This window comes from Drosophila teissieri, chromosome 2L (assembly GCF_016746235.2).
Source record: "Drosophila teissieri strain GT53w chromosome 2L, Prin_Dtei_1.1, whole genome shotgun sequence".
NCBI lineage: Eukaryota > Metazoa > Arthropoda > Insecta > Diptera > Drosophilidae > Drosophila > Drosophila teissieri.
The window spans coordinates 19,247,245-19,260,648 of NC_053029.1; the positions used below are offsets into that span (position 1 = coordinate 19,247,245).

General features: G+C 47.9%; 6 protein-coding genes across 8 annotated transcripts; 3 read left to right on the forward strand and 3 right to left on the reverse strand.

Moving 5' to 3' along the window:
* Positions 1–6: 6 nt before the first annotated feature.
* LOC122611503 (MRG/MORF4L-binding protein) lies at positions 7–827 on the forward strand. Its single transcript, XM_043784637.1, has 2 exons — positions 7–502; positions 555–827. The coding sequence occupies exons 1-2, from the start codon at positions 88–90 to the stop codon at positions 743–745; spliced, it is 606 nt and encodes a 201-aa protein (XP_043640572.1). The 5' UTR covers positions 7–87; the 3' UTR covers positions 746–827.
* Positions 773–1,125, reverse strand: LOC122611504. The gene has a single exon (XM_043784638.1). The coding sequence runs from the start codon at positions 1,047–1,049 to the stop codon at positions 816–818; it is 234 nt and encodes a 77-aa protein (XP_043640573.1). The 5' UTR covers positions 1,050–1,125; the 3' UTR covers positions 773–815.
* Positions 1,126–1,220: 95 nt separating this feature from the next.
* LOC122611502 lies at positions 1,221–2,691 on the forward strand. Of its 2 annotated transcripts, none has more exons than XM_043784635.1 (2): positions 1,221–2,052; positions 2,103–2,691. In XM_043784635.1, exons 1-2 carry the CDS (start codon positions 1,308–1,310, stop codon positions 2,609–2,611), a joined length of 1,254 nt encoding a protein of 417 aa, XP_043640570.1. In that variant the 5' UTR covers positions 1,221–1,307; the 3' UTR covers positions 2,612–2,691. The 2 variants fall into 2 exon arrangements, with proteins under 2 accessions (XP_043640570.1, XP_043640571.1); XM_043784636.1 differs by having other exon boundaries at positions 2,106–2,691.
* Positions 2,654–8,017, reverse strand: LOC122611500 (protein transport protein Sec31A). Of its 2 annotated transcripts, XM_043784631.1 has the most exons (12): positions 7,878–8,017; positions 7,474–7,689; positions 6,448–7,411; positions 6,145–6,388; positions 5,973–6,085; positions 5,775–5,831; positions 5,570–5,669; positions 4,025–5,439; positions 3,853–3,960; positions 3,475–3,792; positions 3,083–3,154; positions 2,654–3,021 (listed from the first exon to the last, which is right to left on the reverse strand). In XM_043784631.1, the coding sequence occupies exons 2-12, from the start codon at positions 7,668–7,670 to the stop codon at positions 2,833–2,835; spliced, it is 3,777 nt and encodes a 1,258-aa protein (XP_043640566.1). In that variant the 5' UTR covers positions 7,671–7,689; positions 7,878–8,017; the 3' UTR covers positions 2,654–2,832. The 2 variants fall into 2 exon arrangements, with proteins under 2 accessions (XP_043640566.1, XP_043640568.1); XM_043784633.1 differs by lacking the exon at positions 5,775–5,831.
* Positions 8,018–8,393: 376 nt separating this feature from the next.
* LOC122625341 (dynactin subunit 2) lies at positions 8,394–9,875 on the reverse strand. The gene is made up of 3 exons (XM_043805458.1): positions 9,717–9,875; positions 8,730–9,651; positions 8,394–8,671 (listed from the first exon to the last, which is right to left on the reverse strand). Exons 1-3 carry the CDS (start codon positions 9,750–9,752, stop codon positions 8,487–8,489), a joined length of 1,143 nt encoding a protein of 380 aa, XP_043661393.1. The 5' UTR covers positions 9,753–9,875; the 3' UTR covers positions 8,394–8,486.
* A 449-nt stretch (positions 9,876–10,324) lies between these two features.
* On the forward strand, positions 10,325–13,059 carry LOC122611898 (F-box/LRR-repeat protein 2). The gene is made up of 3 exons (XM_043785288.1): positions 10,325–10,463; positions 10,594–11,853; positions 11,917–13,059. Exons 1-3 carry the CDS (start codon positions 10,413–10,415, stop codon positions 12,673–12,675), a joined length of 2,070 nt encoding a protein of 689 aa, XP_043641223.1. The 5' UTR covers positions 10,325–10,412; the 3' UTR covers positions 12,676–13,059.
* Positions 13,060–13,404: the final 345 nt, after the last annotated feature.

Sequence of the window (13,404 nt, forward strand, 5' to 3'; positions counted from 1 at the left end):
GCGTGAGCGCGCCCCAGTGCCATCGCTAATATTTGTGCAGAAAAACATTCAATTCGGCCCACTTTTTAGTTCCATGCTCTCTGAAAAATGATGGCCAAGGACAAGGGTCTGGCTGTGGCCGGATCGGCGGCTCCCTTGCCGGCCCCTATCGACCACGAGTGGTCCGCCGAAGAGGAGCTGCAGCTGTTCCACGCAATGGAGGGCCTGCGCCCGGTGGGAATCAACAAGCATTTTTACATGTCCTGCATCGTCCAGCGTCTGTCCAAGTCGCTCAACCGTGAAATGCCCAGTGAGCTGATCTGGCGCCACCTGGGGACCATGTACAAGCTGAAGGAACTGGACGATCTGGAGTCGCTGCCCTTTCCCAACGAGGAGCGCGAGTTCAGTCTCCCGGAGAAGGATTACGGAACGCTACAGACCAAAAAGACGGTGGAGCTGCATGCCAACGAAGAGAGTGGAGAGGCGCAGTCGGCTCCTCCAACCACAGAGACCAATGGCAAAGGTAACACGTTAGTTATCATCAAGGTTAACCTTTAAGTATTTTTGTTTTACAGCTCCACTTGCAACCAAAGCGCCGGTACCGGCGAATTCTGCCAAGGAAGGCGACAAGAAGCACGTTTCCAAGTCCCAGGAGCAGCTGCCCAAGCGTCCGGCCAAGCGCACACGCGGCTCCATGTCCAATGAATCCATCAGCCCTTCCACCACGCCGCCGCCGGTGCAGACCAACAAGCGCCGTCGTATATAGGTGGCCCCCGAATTTGACGATTGTTGATCCGTTTTAGCTCACTAGTTTTACTGTACTCTAATAAAAGGATTTATTCTTCGAATTCGTTGTCCTCCTCGTTGGATCCGTTCCCGTTTTCCTGCGCCAGAACTTCGGTGGCCTGCATGTTTTCCAGAAGCGATTTGAGGAGGCGTCGGTTCAGATAATCCGTCTGTGTCAGTTCCCGGACTGCCTGGGGCGGGGTATCCTCGTCTGCCTGTGCAGGGCTGTTCCCAGCGGGAGTCGGAGTCTCGGCCATGGCTTTGATGTGCTCCAAAACAGGCATTTTTTCCCCGAGAGATTTCAGTTTTTGCTATGACACACAGTCGACAGGGTGACTCATGCTATTCCCATAGGCTGTGATGTGCATTGCGATTGCTATACTTTGAAACTTGGCTAAGTGTAGGGTGTACTCGCTGAGGTATCGATCAAATTTCGTTTTACGTCAGCCCTAGTTCCACCCCTAATTCGATTGAGCTCCAATTGGACAGATTCTCCCGCTCGATTTTAATTTAATAAGCAAATATAAACAAATACTCTCCAAATGTTTGTGCCCGAAACAGAGGATATGCTGCCCAGGCTAGCGCCCAGACCGAGTGCAGCTGTGCCCATGGGCCACACCAATGAAATAATAGGGCCCACCGTGCCGGAGGTGTCCATATTGTTTGGTCAGCCGCCACAGGATCCGCAGATGCAGGCGCAGCAGTCACATCAGGAGTCATCTCCTCGTGCTGCACCCACCTTTGCGTCCTGGAAAAAGCAAATGCTGCCCAGGGTCAACTTTTCGCCCATTTTGGCCACGGAACTGGGACCACGCACCGCTCCAAGCAGCAATAGCCCGTGCTCCTCGAAGGAATACCTGGTAATGCCCCGGGATCGCCACTACGCAAGCGATGCGCAGCAGACTACCAATCAATTGAACTGCAATGCTGGGGGGTATAGTGCCGAACCCAAGCAACAGGTCTATCAATCCAGGCGCTTGGCCAGCTCGCCCAACGCTGATGTCCTCACCATTTGTGCTGGCACACAAACCGATCCCTTTAACCCATCTCCTCCTCGAAACTCACTGCCACAGGTCGTCTACTCTGACATCGACGTTAGCAACCTGGCCAATAAGAGTGACCTGTCGGCCCTGGTATCTCTTTTGGAGTCCATGCGCCATGAGCAGCAACAGCTTAGGAATCTCTGCGAGCTGATTTTGAAGCAACAGCAGCCAGCGAAACCCGAAGGCATCTCAAAAGCCGGCAGCACCACTGCCAGCCAGTGTGATATTTTGACTACCAATAATGGTAGGTAAAGCGAAAGAGTATGAAAAGAACCCGATAAAAATCCTCCTTAGCAGGTAGACGCTTGTCTCCGATTATGCAGGATTACATAGCAGAGGAGGAGGAACCACTTCACTCGCCACAGGCTCGAGTGATTCCGCAATTTCCGTCTCCCCGTCCAAATCCACCAATAGCCCAATCTACGGGGTACCGGGCCATTACGCCTCAGGCCAAGCGGATCCCTCAACTGGCCAAGCCAAACACCGAGAAGAGCCTGGTGATGAACGAGCTGGCGCTGAAGTATTTGCGCCAACCCGTGGATGAGCTGATGAAGGAGATGCGCCTGGGGGCCTCGCCAAAGTCGCCTAATCCTGAGCCACTGCGTCAGATCGACAACATCAGCCACTCGCAGAGTCCCAACGACATTTCCAATGCATCGTACAAGTATCTCAAGAAATACCGCCTGCTGCCCGAGGAGCAACTGGAGCAAGTGAGTCCCCAATCTCCTATTGCGGCGACTGCCTCTTTGCAACATATTCAACTAGATTTGGAGAATATCAGGAACCAGCCGAAGCTGTTGTGAAAGCATATCTAATGTTCGATTTGTTATTTATGCATATGTCTATTTGCGTTTTAAGTGGAAATATATTTCAATACACGGAATAACGTTGACACTCTGGTAATCCCAGCCTACACTAACGAAGGTAACCACACTTTGTATACAAAACACAAAAGACATTGATATCTGAAGACACAATAAGAATATACGATTAGTGAGCTTGGCTACGATGCGGCGACGGTGCTTTAGCGCAATACCAACTGCAGCTCGGATGCGGATTGCAGGAGGACCTTCAGTCCCTGCATAAAGCCCGCGCACTGCGCAAAGTCCGTTCCGAAGGCAATTCGCGTGTGGATTTCTAGTGCATTGGCATAGTCGGATATTTGAATGTACTGTACTATTTGATTCAGATATTGCACCGTTGTGGGAGTTAGCTGGAATAAAAGTAAGTCACATTAGCGAATGCTATTAAATCGATCTAAAGCAGAAGCTCACCTTTCCATCTCTTAGGCAGTCGTAGAGATTTTCAAGCCTCTTTACAACATCGACAAACTTCCGTTTTGTGCGCTTAAAATGAAAGCAAAATTAAAATGAAAACAAGAGATAATACTTTAGTAGAGTTCTCCGACTATCAGATAGTCGTTACCCAACTAGTGGAAGTTTATAGTTCCTGAGATCGAGGCGTTCATACGGACGGACATGGCCGGTTCGACTTGACTATTGAGCCTGATCAAGAATATATATACTTTCCATGGTCGGAAAAGCTTTTGCCTGTTACATACTTTTAAACTAATATAGTATACCCTTTTACTCTTCGAGTAATGGGTATAATAAGTTAGCTAATATTTCTATATTTATTTATTGACTTATTATTATTATTGACTCACCGGATCATTGGTTGCGCCCAAGCAGCGGTTCTTCAGCTCCTCCAGCACTGTCTGCAAGTATATGTACTCCTCGGGAAGCGGGGCCTTCTCCTTGGGAGGCTCCGGTTGGCGCTGTTGCTGGATGGGGGCTGGCTGCTCAGTATAGCCAATGGTTTGCTGCTGCCCCTGCCAGTTCTGCTGTTGAAGTCCTCCCTGGTTCGGAATCGCAGAGGGTGGCTGCTGAGGCTGGAGATATGATTGCTGCTGCTGCTGGGGATTGTTGTTGAAGGCAGCCGGGTTGTAGTACGTATTGGGCACTCCTCCAGGTGGTGGTGCGTGCTAGAAGAAGTATACATTTTTAATGTACTTCCTCAGCAAAAATCCACTTTCTAGTCCTACCTGATATTGAGAGGGGTCGACATAACCGTTCTGGTTTTGATTCGGGTCGACTGGGAACAGGGGATGAAAGATTGCAGCACTTGGTTCAACGACCGGCTTAGGCTTAGGCTGGTAAAGAAGCAAACATTTAAGAGTTATCTTAATATTTACATTTTTTATGACAAGTACATACGGCTCGCGAAGATTTCAGTGCAGGAGGATCGTTCCAGCCGGGTGGTGGTGTGGGATTGCGTTGCACATTCTGGATGATCGGTGGCGCAGCTGGCGGTGGCATAGCCTCAATGGGATTTACACCGGGCAGGAACTGATTCTGCTGACCTAGCATGAATGGCGACGGGTTGTACGGTTGGGCAGCCGCAATCGGATTCGTGTTGAACTCCTTGCTGTTGTAGGTTGGCACGCTAACTGGCTGGGGTACGGGACCAGACACTCCTCCGCTGCCAAATGGGACCGCTGATGGAACGGGGGCCGGCACTGGATTGTATGGTATGCCGTAGGAACTGGTTGGAGCTGCTACAGATGGATCTAAAACGTATTTGGAGCGGCCAGAAAGACCCGATCCGCCGGACGATGATGCGCCTCCGGCTTGCGGGAGACCACCTGAAGAGCTGGCGTTGCTCAGTGGGCGCGGTGGTTGGGCCAAAGGCTCTGGTTTCACAGGCTGCGGATTGAATATCTGCGGCGGTGGCAGCTGGGCTCCGGGGTATGCTGTTTGTAATGGAGGCACTTGCGTTGGCCAGCTGGGCTGTGCATACTGATTGGGAGGCTGGCCGTAGTTCATGGCAACCGAAGGCTGTGGCTGCGAGAAAGATCCCCGATTGCGCTGCTGTTGGTAGCTCAGGGGAGCGGCAGCGACTGGTGCTGGCTGAGAGTAGTCCAGGTTGACAGCGTTATTTATCCGGTCTCGCAGGCTCTGGAGAACATCGCTTTCGCTAGCTGCTCCTCCTCCCAAGGTGGTAATGTACTGCAGGGCTGCAGTAAGAGCACCCTGGGACGCAAGAAGACCGCCGTACTCAGTTAGAAAGCCGGCAAAGCGACCTGCCAGGTCCACGGATATGCCTTGCTGCTCCAACGACTTGCACATCAGCATCACCATCTCAGCTAAATCCTGCAGCTCTGCTGTGTTGGGCTTGTAGCCGGGGTTCTGCTGCTCCAGCCGCTTTAACTGGTACCAGGCGGTGACAAGTTTGTCGATGCTGCCGGCGCAAATGTAGCAGAGCATAGCATTGCGCGTAAACTCGGCGCTTGAAGCGCACTCACTTAAGAGGCGATCGCCCAGTTGTTCGCAGATGTCCACCACCTTGCGTTCGCTGTGCTTGAGGGCGGCCACCAGGGCTTCCTTCCACGAGTCTACAGTGCATCTTTTGACAAAGTCCAGCCAGTCACGGGATACTAATGCGGAGATCACGTGCGAAAGCTCGTTCTTCTGCTGCAGCAGGTAGCGTGTTTGAGTGCGGGTTAGAGTTTCTATGCCAGCAGTTGAGGCGATAATAAGGGCTTCAGGAATGCGCTGGGCTTCCAGACAAAGCTCCACGGCAGCGTCCACATTGCCTGTGAGTATTGCCTCGGCAATCAGGCTATCAGAGTCTGCAAAGCATACAAATTCGATAATTTTGTTTACTAGCCAAGGTAGAACTGTTTTGCTCAAAAGCAAAGCTTTTATGATATTAATGTTTATCAAAATAAGTGAACATACATATATGTATGTATTACTTACGATCTCCGCTGGGAATCTTGAATTGCGGCCTCGGTGGAGCGGCAAAGTCGTTGTGATTTTGTGAGTCGATTGCATTTACATCAAACTTGTTATCTTGCGTCTGCCGGGTAAGAAAAAAAAATATAAGAATACATTTTAAATGGTTCCCAGAAAAGCTGCCATTAATTTGTTGGCTCTTAATCGAGCCTTGAATGTAAGCTCTTACCGAATTATCGGTGCTATAGTTTGTACTCTGATCACACTCAACCTCAGAAGAGTCGCTCTACGGCATAGTATAGCATGAGTTATGTTATCGGATAGAAATATACAGAGCAAGAGTAATATACGTGGAAGATTTAAAGTGTACGCAATGCTGCTTGTTTTTCGGTTTTCACTGATAAGACGTGCTCTATCGAGTACTTACATGGGTTAGTGTCGAAATGCGGGTCGTCAGAGTATCCACATCCGAATGCGAGTTCCCATCGGATTCCTTGATAAACTTGTTGAACTTGCTATCGATGTCGTCTTTGTTGTAGCCTTAAAAAATAATTTAAAATTTTAACATATGTTGCCGAGTACGCATATAGTGGACCTACCCAAGAGGTTCAGCATTTCCTCCTTGGGATTAAGCTCGAAGTTCGCCTTGATAAAGTACCAGATGTAGCGTCCGTGCTGATCAGGTGTCTCGTCGGCCCGCTGCCGACAGTAATCCGAATAGTTAGCATCGACCAGAGAACGTTCCAAGGCATTGGCCCGTTCCACAAGGGCAGATTCGGTGGTTAGCTGTTGGACCTTAATAGTTTTCGAGGTTCCATTAAAACTGACCAACTTGCCACCAAACTAAAAACGGAAAAGGTGATTTGTTTAAAAGGTTTATAAACTTGTTGACGCTAACTCACTCCAAAGGCAACGCCACAGGGACGCTTCATCCATTTGGGAGCGTGGGCCAGGTCATGGTAAACCACTTGCGTGGCCTGCTGCGGAATCGGCTCCTGGGAAAATTGATCCATGCCCGGAAACGAGTCGGCAATCTTGTTGGCAGTTTGCACTAGGTGGTGAGTGCCCCCATGTAGAGAATAAATAGAAACTGCTCCCTCCAAGCTGGCGCTAGCTATTAGAGCCGGATTTCGTGGGCAGAACTGCACATCGGAGTACCAGGAGGCAGTGGTAGCAACCTCAGATAGGATTTCTCCCTCTGGAATCTTGGTATTGGGGTTCCAGCAATAAATGCGGTTGTCTTTGCCACACGAAACCATCAGATCGTTGTCTTGCAGGCACCACGACATTCCCAGTACTCCGCGCTCATGAATCTGGTATGTCTTAGCTGGAGCCGTGGCATAACGCAGATCCCACAGCTGCACCACCGGCGCCTGGTCGTCCTCGGAAGCCAGCCAAACCTGCGTCGCTGCCTCCGGATGCCACTCAATAGCGTGCCACCTCACTCGCGACTGCGAGTCCGAGAGCTTGATGATCTGTTGACTTTTACGCAGATCCCAAATCACGCAGCGCGTGCTGAACACGGAGGCCAGAATGTGCTGCACCTGCCTGTTCCACGCTACGTTCTTTACGTCCTCTAGCGGCTGTGTCTTGGCGCCGGGGCTCATGCTAGTTTCCGGGTTGTTGAGGTCCCAGATTAGGATTTCCGATTCGGAGGCGCATGAAGCCAGCAGGTTGTTCTGGAAGGGATTGAAGTCCAGCCCGCTAACGGCGCCTGTGTGCTTGTCTTGGCGTTTCAGCAGCGGATCTTCCTTGCCGGCGAGCAACTTGTCGGCTGAGTATATGTTGATCTGCCCCGCCTCGCAACCGCCCACAATTAGTCCACTTGGCTGTGGTCCCACGGGGCTCCAGATAAGTTTTTGGAACCTGCGGGAGGAAAAGCCTGTTTTGTAAAGGACTCTTGATACTGAAACTCCCACAAAACTCACTTGTACTGGCTGGAAACACTGGCCCTCAGCTCCAGATCGTATGTGGCATCGCTAAAGTTCGGGGAGTACAACTCCAGAGTGGAATTGGCATTGGAATCAAATTGTTGGGCGGCGGTGCCGGCGGCCAAGAGAATCTGCTGCTGCTGCGCCGGCGACCAGGCGATGTTCACGGTCTTCTGCAGTTCCTTGATCTTCATCTTGCAATGGCCCTTCGTGCTGCACGTGCGAATAAAACGAAAAACGCAAATATTATCGTTGGTACAACCTCAGAACGAAATTGTGTCACGTCCAATTGGAGTAAGCCCCGTCATCACTTTTTCCCATTGGCCTCCTCATTGCAGATGTGACCCAGTACTGGTCGCCGGAATTTAATTATTCTTAATTATGCTAATTGCGCAACTTACACACAATTGTGAAAGCAATTTGTACTCGCTTGTGCTGCACCGAGATTTTTAGATCTTATATTTAACTGGAATCGTTAATATTTTTAAGAACCGTAGAAGCGGCCAGTGTGACCGTGCTCTGCGACAACGTAATATACCATTGGGCACGCATTAAAATACCAAATATGTGCTGGCGAATTATCTTGTAAACTTAGCGGTATATATTTAAATAATTTTTCACTGTGCAATTTCAAAAATTGTTTTTGATCAGTTTTTTAAATTATGAAAAATGTCAATTGATCATTAAAAATTATTAAAACGAAATGTAACCATAAACTTTTATTATAAATTAGTTGAGCGCGTTAAGTTTCCTCTAAACTCAACGGACTATGTCTATGTATCTTCGACAAATAACTAAGAACTAAGCCAAACAGAAAATTGTTCCACATTTTTTAATTTATCGAATTTTTGTATTCGTATGATATTATTATTAATATTTATTGAAAACTCATTTTAAAAATGTCAGATCACGTTGTATTTACTTTTAGAAAAGTCTTGAATGTGGATCTCTTTATTTTAAGTATTTTTCATAAATATTAGCTATATATAATACGCATGATTAGCATTCACTCATTTAGCAGACGAAATAGCCGCCACACGTTGTTCAACCTTGGCCACCTTGGTGTTGATGGTCTCCAGATTCTGGGCGAAAGTTTCCTGTACGGAATGCAACAGCTCCTTGTTGTTTACCAGGCTAGTCGTGATGGTTCCCTGCTTTTGCTCAATCTCTGCGATGATCTTGGCGAAGTTGTTTGCTAAAGTGCAATTTGATGAATTACATAAACGAGCAATAGCTGAAATAAAAATGCTTACCATATTTATGAAGGGCTTCGAGAGCCTGCATGCGTTCGATGACGTGTGGCAGTATTTCCACCACGGGCTCGGTGCGCTTGGCGATGTCGTACAGTTCCGTAATCTTCTGATCCCGTTTTGCGTCCTGGGCACTGCCGCTAGACTTCTCGGCGATGGCATCCATCTTGCCAGCCAGCGAAGTCAGGCGCTGCTCGATGGTGTCCAGTTTATCAGGCTGTATGAGGGCCGCCTTGGTGCTGAGATGACGCACGGCCTCTAGTACATTGGTGGTGTTTGTGGCGGCAGTAAGCCGGCTCAGCTTGTCAGGCTGGGCACCCACTACCTTCTCCAGCTGCGAAAGTCGTTGCTCTAGGCTCGCCACGCGGGCGGTGGCCGCCAGATCGGTGCCAGGCGTGGGTATGGCCGTGAGAACACCAGACTGCTTGAACTCCTCCACCTGGCTGATGAGAGCTTTCACCTGCTTACTGCCAGGCGTCTGCTCTTTGCCCAGCACTTGCTCCAATTTCAGCGACTCCAGTACCTTTCGGGCCGTGCTGATAACAGTGGCCACTGCGTCGTACGACTGCTTTTCCTCGTCGGCTACCTTGCGGTCCACCTGCAGGGCGGCAACCTCGTTCAGAAGTTCGTTCATCTCGATCTGTAGGCGTTGGCACTTCTGCACTGGAGTCTCCTTCTCGCCCTGGCCGACCAGCTCGTAGTCGCTGGACCCGCGGGCATCGTACCCTCTGCACATACGGCGTCCAATGCGATCAGTGAAGTCCACACTCCCTTCGAGCGTTGCTCCGCTGAATCGCTTGTGGGCGATGCTCGGAGAGATATGCAGTCGCTCGATGGCTTCATTATCCGGCTCCTCTTCGTAATAGTCGGATGTATCAGGCTCCGGGTCATCGGGAGTTTCGTACACATCCGGCTGGTCATAAGCCTAAAAAACATACAGTAAAAACGAAAGCTTAAACGTCACTGCCATGGTGCGGAGTTCCGACTTACTATTCCCGGTAGGTTCTGGAATTTGGGATCGGCCATTATTGTGGGCACTTCGATGGCGGTGTCTGGAATCCTTGGGCAACGAAGTAGTTCTAAACCTTGCAAAAATCCTTTCTTTTAACAAGCAATTCAATCTGATGTCATAAAAAATGTGACCGTGCACGATTACCATACAAATGCCATTTTATTGGAATGGGAATTCAAATACAGGTATTTACATTCGTTCAAAAAAGTCGGTACTTATTTGTAACGGTCAATAAGCTTAGAATAAGAAGTCTTCAAAAGTAGGTTCTTTTAGTATAGTAAAAATCGAATTGAGCGATTATATTTTATACTTTAAGGTAATAATTGTAAATAACTTATTTTATTCATAAAGGCAAACATTTTTAAAAAATTGTAAAAACTTAATGTGCAATTTGAAGCCCATTTATTTTAGCGAACACGGCGTAAATAAAAAATGCTGTCATCTGTAGTAATAAATTATTGAGTTCCAAAAAAACCAACTGAAAACCTAAGGGAGGTACATTCTTCGTCTGGTATTTTATAGAGCAAATCTTTACGGTCATACTGTACCTAGCACAGTTACTAAGTTAGTCAACACTATAGTTTTCGGTAGTTTGCGGGCAAAGTGATTGGGCGGTGGGAGTTGCTAGTTGGTTGTGCTAAACTTAACATTTTGCATTCGGAAACAATAGAATAATGTCTTGTTCAGAATATGGGTTGCACAGATACGATGATCTGCCGCTGGAGGTGAGTATATAATGTGAACGGACCTCCGCGGTCCCGTGACCAATCTATCATATCGAGCGTATCTATATCTACATATCCATATACCTGTTAGGGCAGTCAGCTGATTTTGTTTTTTCTGTTCCGCCTCCAGATTGTTTTGAAGATTTTTAGCTATCTGGGCTATTCGGACCTACAGGCGGCAGGATCTACCTGCCAGCGATGGCATGCGGCCCTGGATCAGACGGAGTTTAACATGCGGACGCGAGTCTGCTTCTCCAAGGTGGTGCTATCGGACCAATTGAGTCCTGGATTGGATTTGATGCGCTGCGAGCGACGTTTTCAACACTTTTTGTTTGAAGACGTTACATTGGGACATGTGAAAGAATTGATGCGCTTTATGGGCAGGACCGCTCAATCCCTGGCTCTGGACAATGTGGATTTAAACGACAAACAGTTCTACGGCATGCTTGGCGTTTTGCCCCATCTCCACTCGCTGTCGCTGAAGCGCTGTCTGCCTCTGTTCATGTCCGGCTCTTTCCTGGACTCTTACAACAATTCCTGTCCTGACCTAAACGACTTGGCAAGTAACCTGGCCGGCATCAAGGAGCTGACCCTCTGCGAGAACCAGTACCTCACTGATGCCATTCTTATGCGTCTCACATCTTTCATGCCTAGTCTGGAGGCGATCAACATGTCCGGATGTCACATAGCCTTTCACAATGCCATTCATCGCAGATTTTACCCTGCTACCAGCTCCTCTGATCACGTTTTGCCCAGCGAATCTGTGCTCACTTTCAAGTTTATCCTCACCATTCTGCACCTGCAGCGTTGTACTCTCCGCGTACTGAATTTTAGCCACACTCTGATAGGTCAGGCTTTGTTGTCCCTCTGCGACCTCAATCTCCAGCTAGAACGCCTCTATTTATCCGGATGCAGGCAGCTTAACTGTACCACAATCCGAAACTTTCTAGCTACCCAGCCCCAGTTGTGTGCCCTTGATTTGTCGGCCACAATGTGTGTGAACGATGAGAATCTGGCCGCCCTGGTACAAACTAATCCGCAGCTGGAGCACTTGAAAGTGAACGGATGCCTGAGCATAACAAATGCTGGTGCCATACACTTGGCCAAGCTGAAGCGTCTCAAAAGTCTGGACATTTCAAACTGTGACAACTTGACAAGCAGCGGAATAATTGAAGGCATCGCTTGTGAGGAGAACCAAGTAATGCAGGAGCTAAACGTGTCATACCTACAAATCTGCGAGGAATGCATCAAGGCTATTGCCAGTAATTTAAGATGTCTGCGATCACTGCACTTGAATAACTGCGTCAATGGAGCCACCGATGAGGCTATCCAGTCGGTCATCGGCCAGCTGCGTTGGCTGCGCGAGCTCTCACTAGAGCACTGCAGTGGTGTAAGACTTCAAATTGCGATATATATAAATCCTCCCTTGTAAAACGCTCTTATTTCCATATAGTTAACCGATGCAGCCCTCACAGGTATAAATATATCCAAGCTGGAACTGAGTCGCAAGCAGTCTGGCTCGCAGGTGTCGACGATGGACAACTTCTACCCGCCATACCCGAACACGCTGGTGGAACGAGACAGCCTTGCGGGTTCCCTGCAATCGATCAAGATTTCGCTCAGGAGCAAGGCCGAGGATGAGATTGTTCGGGATGCCCGGCGAAAGCAGGCCATGCTGGCCGCCTACGAAATGAATTTGATACGCGAGGATGATTTCGAGGGTCACAACATTCAGCAGTTGCGTGGATTGCGATCGTTAAACTTGCGCGGCTGCAATAAGATCAGCGATGTATCCTTGAAATATGGCCTGAAGCACATAGAGCTGAGGCGGCTAATGCTCTCCAACTGCCAGCAGATTTCGCTGCTGGGTATGGAGGCAATGGTCAGCAGTTGTCCATCTATGGAGGAGCTCGACCTATCCGACTGCTACAACATTACGGACAAGACCATCCAGGTGTTAACGGCCAAGTTGCCCCGCCTGAAGGCTTTGCACATCAGCGGGTGCAGCCAGTTGACGGAGCATACGCTGGACGCCATTATCACCAACTGTAGCTGCCTGCAGACGCTGTCAATCTACCGATGCCGGAGCATGTACACAGACTTGGAGGAGAGACTGTCGGGCGTGAAGACGTTGCGCAACATTAACATGGACAATCTGACAAGCATCGACAATGCCGAGTTTTTTCGTCTGAAAAAGCGACTTGATTACTGATACTTTGCCGCGATCTTCATTGTCTTGATGCTGTACTACTTTCAGCTGTACAACTTCCGCTAGTCAATCGCCCCAGCCGTTGGAACAACACAGATATATTTATTTTTATCCATCAGCCCCAGCAGCTGGGCTATAGTTGTGAAAGCTTTAGTCAAATATACATACATATATTCAGCAGATATAGGTGTACACTTAAATTTACCCTAACAGCACATGTTAAATTAGGAAAATTACAAGTCTGGATTGTAATGTAATTAAATTTTCATACGTAACGTTTGTCCACATTCAACTGTGATTTTTTGTAAGGTACGAATCGTATGATAAGTGTACACGATTGTAAATTGTGATCGGTTGCCTAAATTAAAGTTGTTTTTTACTGTTGAGTATTAAAATTTATTTAATTCGTTAGTAGTTGAAAAGTTGAAAATTTGTTAATTCAGTTTAAGTAAACAACAAAAAATTAAGTTTTCGAAAATACATTTGTGGTTATTGTAACAAGTCACTGTCACTTCTTAAAAGCTTTATACGATAAAATCGTTAGTGAGAGAAATGACCTTGAATTATTAATGTATTTGTAAATAAAAACATAAAATAACTAAGAACTTTTATAAATGTCTAGTTAACCGTACAGATAGTTAAATTTACATTTGAAGAACAATATTCAATGTAGAAACTAAATACATGTTAATCGAATGACTGTTTTTACAATATGGAAGGTATTCAAAAAAT

Coding starts and splice junctions, on each gene's coding strand:
- LOC122611503 (XM_043784637.1), top strand. CDS start 88: ATGATGGCCAAGGACAAGGGTCTGGCTGTGGCCGGATCGGCGGCTCCC. Junction 503..554: donor CACAGAGACCAATGGCAAAG/GTAACACGTTAG, acceptor TTTGTTTTACAG/CTCCACTTGCAACCAAAGCG.
- LOC122611504 (XM_043784638.1), bottom strand. CDS start 1,049: ATGCCTGTTTTGGAGCACATCAAAGCCATGGCCGAGACTCCGACTCCC.
- LOC122611502 (XM_043784635.1), top strand. CDS start 1,308: ATGTTTGTGCCCGAAACAGAGGATATGCTGCCCAGGCTAGCGCCCAGA. Junction 2,053..2,102: donor TATTTTGACTACCAATAATG/GTAGGTAAAGCG, acceptor AATCCTCCTTAG/CAGGTAGACGCTTGTCTCCG.
- LOC122611500 (XM_043784631.1), bottom strand. CDS start 7,670: ATGAAGATCAAGGAACTGCAGAAGACCGTGAACATCGCCTGGTCGCCG. Junction 3,793..3,852: donor TCGACCCCTCTCAATATCAG/GTAGGACTAGAA, acceptor TACTTCTTCTAG/CACGCACCACCACCTGGAGG. Junction 3,155..3,474: donor TGGGCGCAACCAATGATCCG/GTGAGTCAATAA, acceptor TTTCATTTTAAG/CGCACAAAACGGAAGTTTGT.
- LOC122625341 (XM_043805458.1), bottom strand. CDS start 9,752: ATGGCCGATCCCAAATTCCAGAACCTACCGGGAATA. Junction 9,652..9,716: donor TCCAGAACCTACCGGGAATA/GTAAGTCGGAAC, acceptor TATGTTTTTTAG/GCTTATGACCAGCCGGATGT. Junction 8,672..8,729: donor CGAAGCCCTTCATAAATATG/GTAAGCATTTTT, acceptor ATTGCACTTTAG/CAAACAACTTCGCCAAGATC.
- LOC122611898 (XM_043785288.1), top strand. CDS start 10,413: ATGTCTTGTTCAGAATATGGGTTGCACAGATACGATGATCTGCCGCTG. Junction 10,464..10,593: donor ACGATGATCTGCCGCTGGAG/GTGAGTATATAA, acceptor TTCCGCCTCCAG/ATTGTTTTGAAGATTTTTAG. Junction 11,854..11,916: donor CACTAGAGCACTGCAGTGGT/GTAAGACTTCAA, acceptor ATTTCCATATAG/TTAACCGATGCAGCCCTCAC.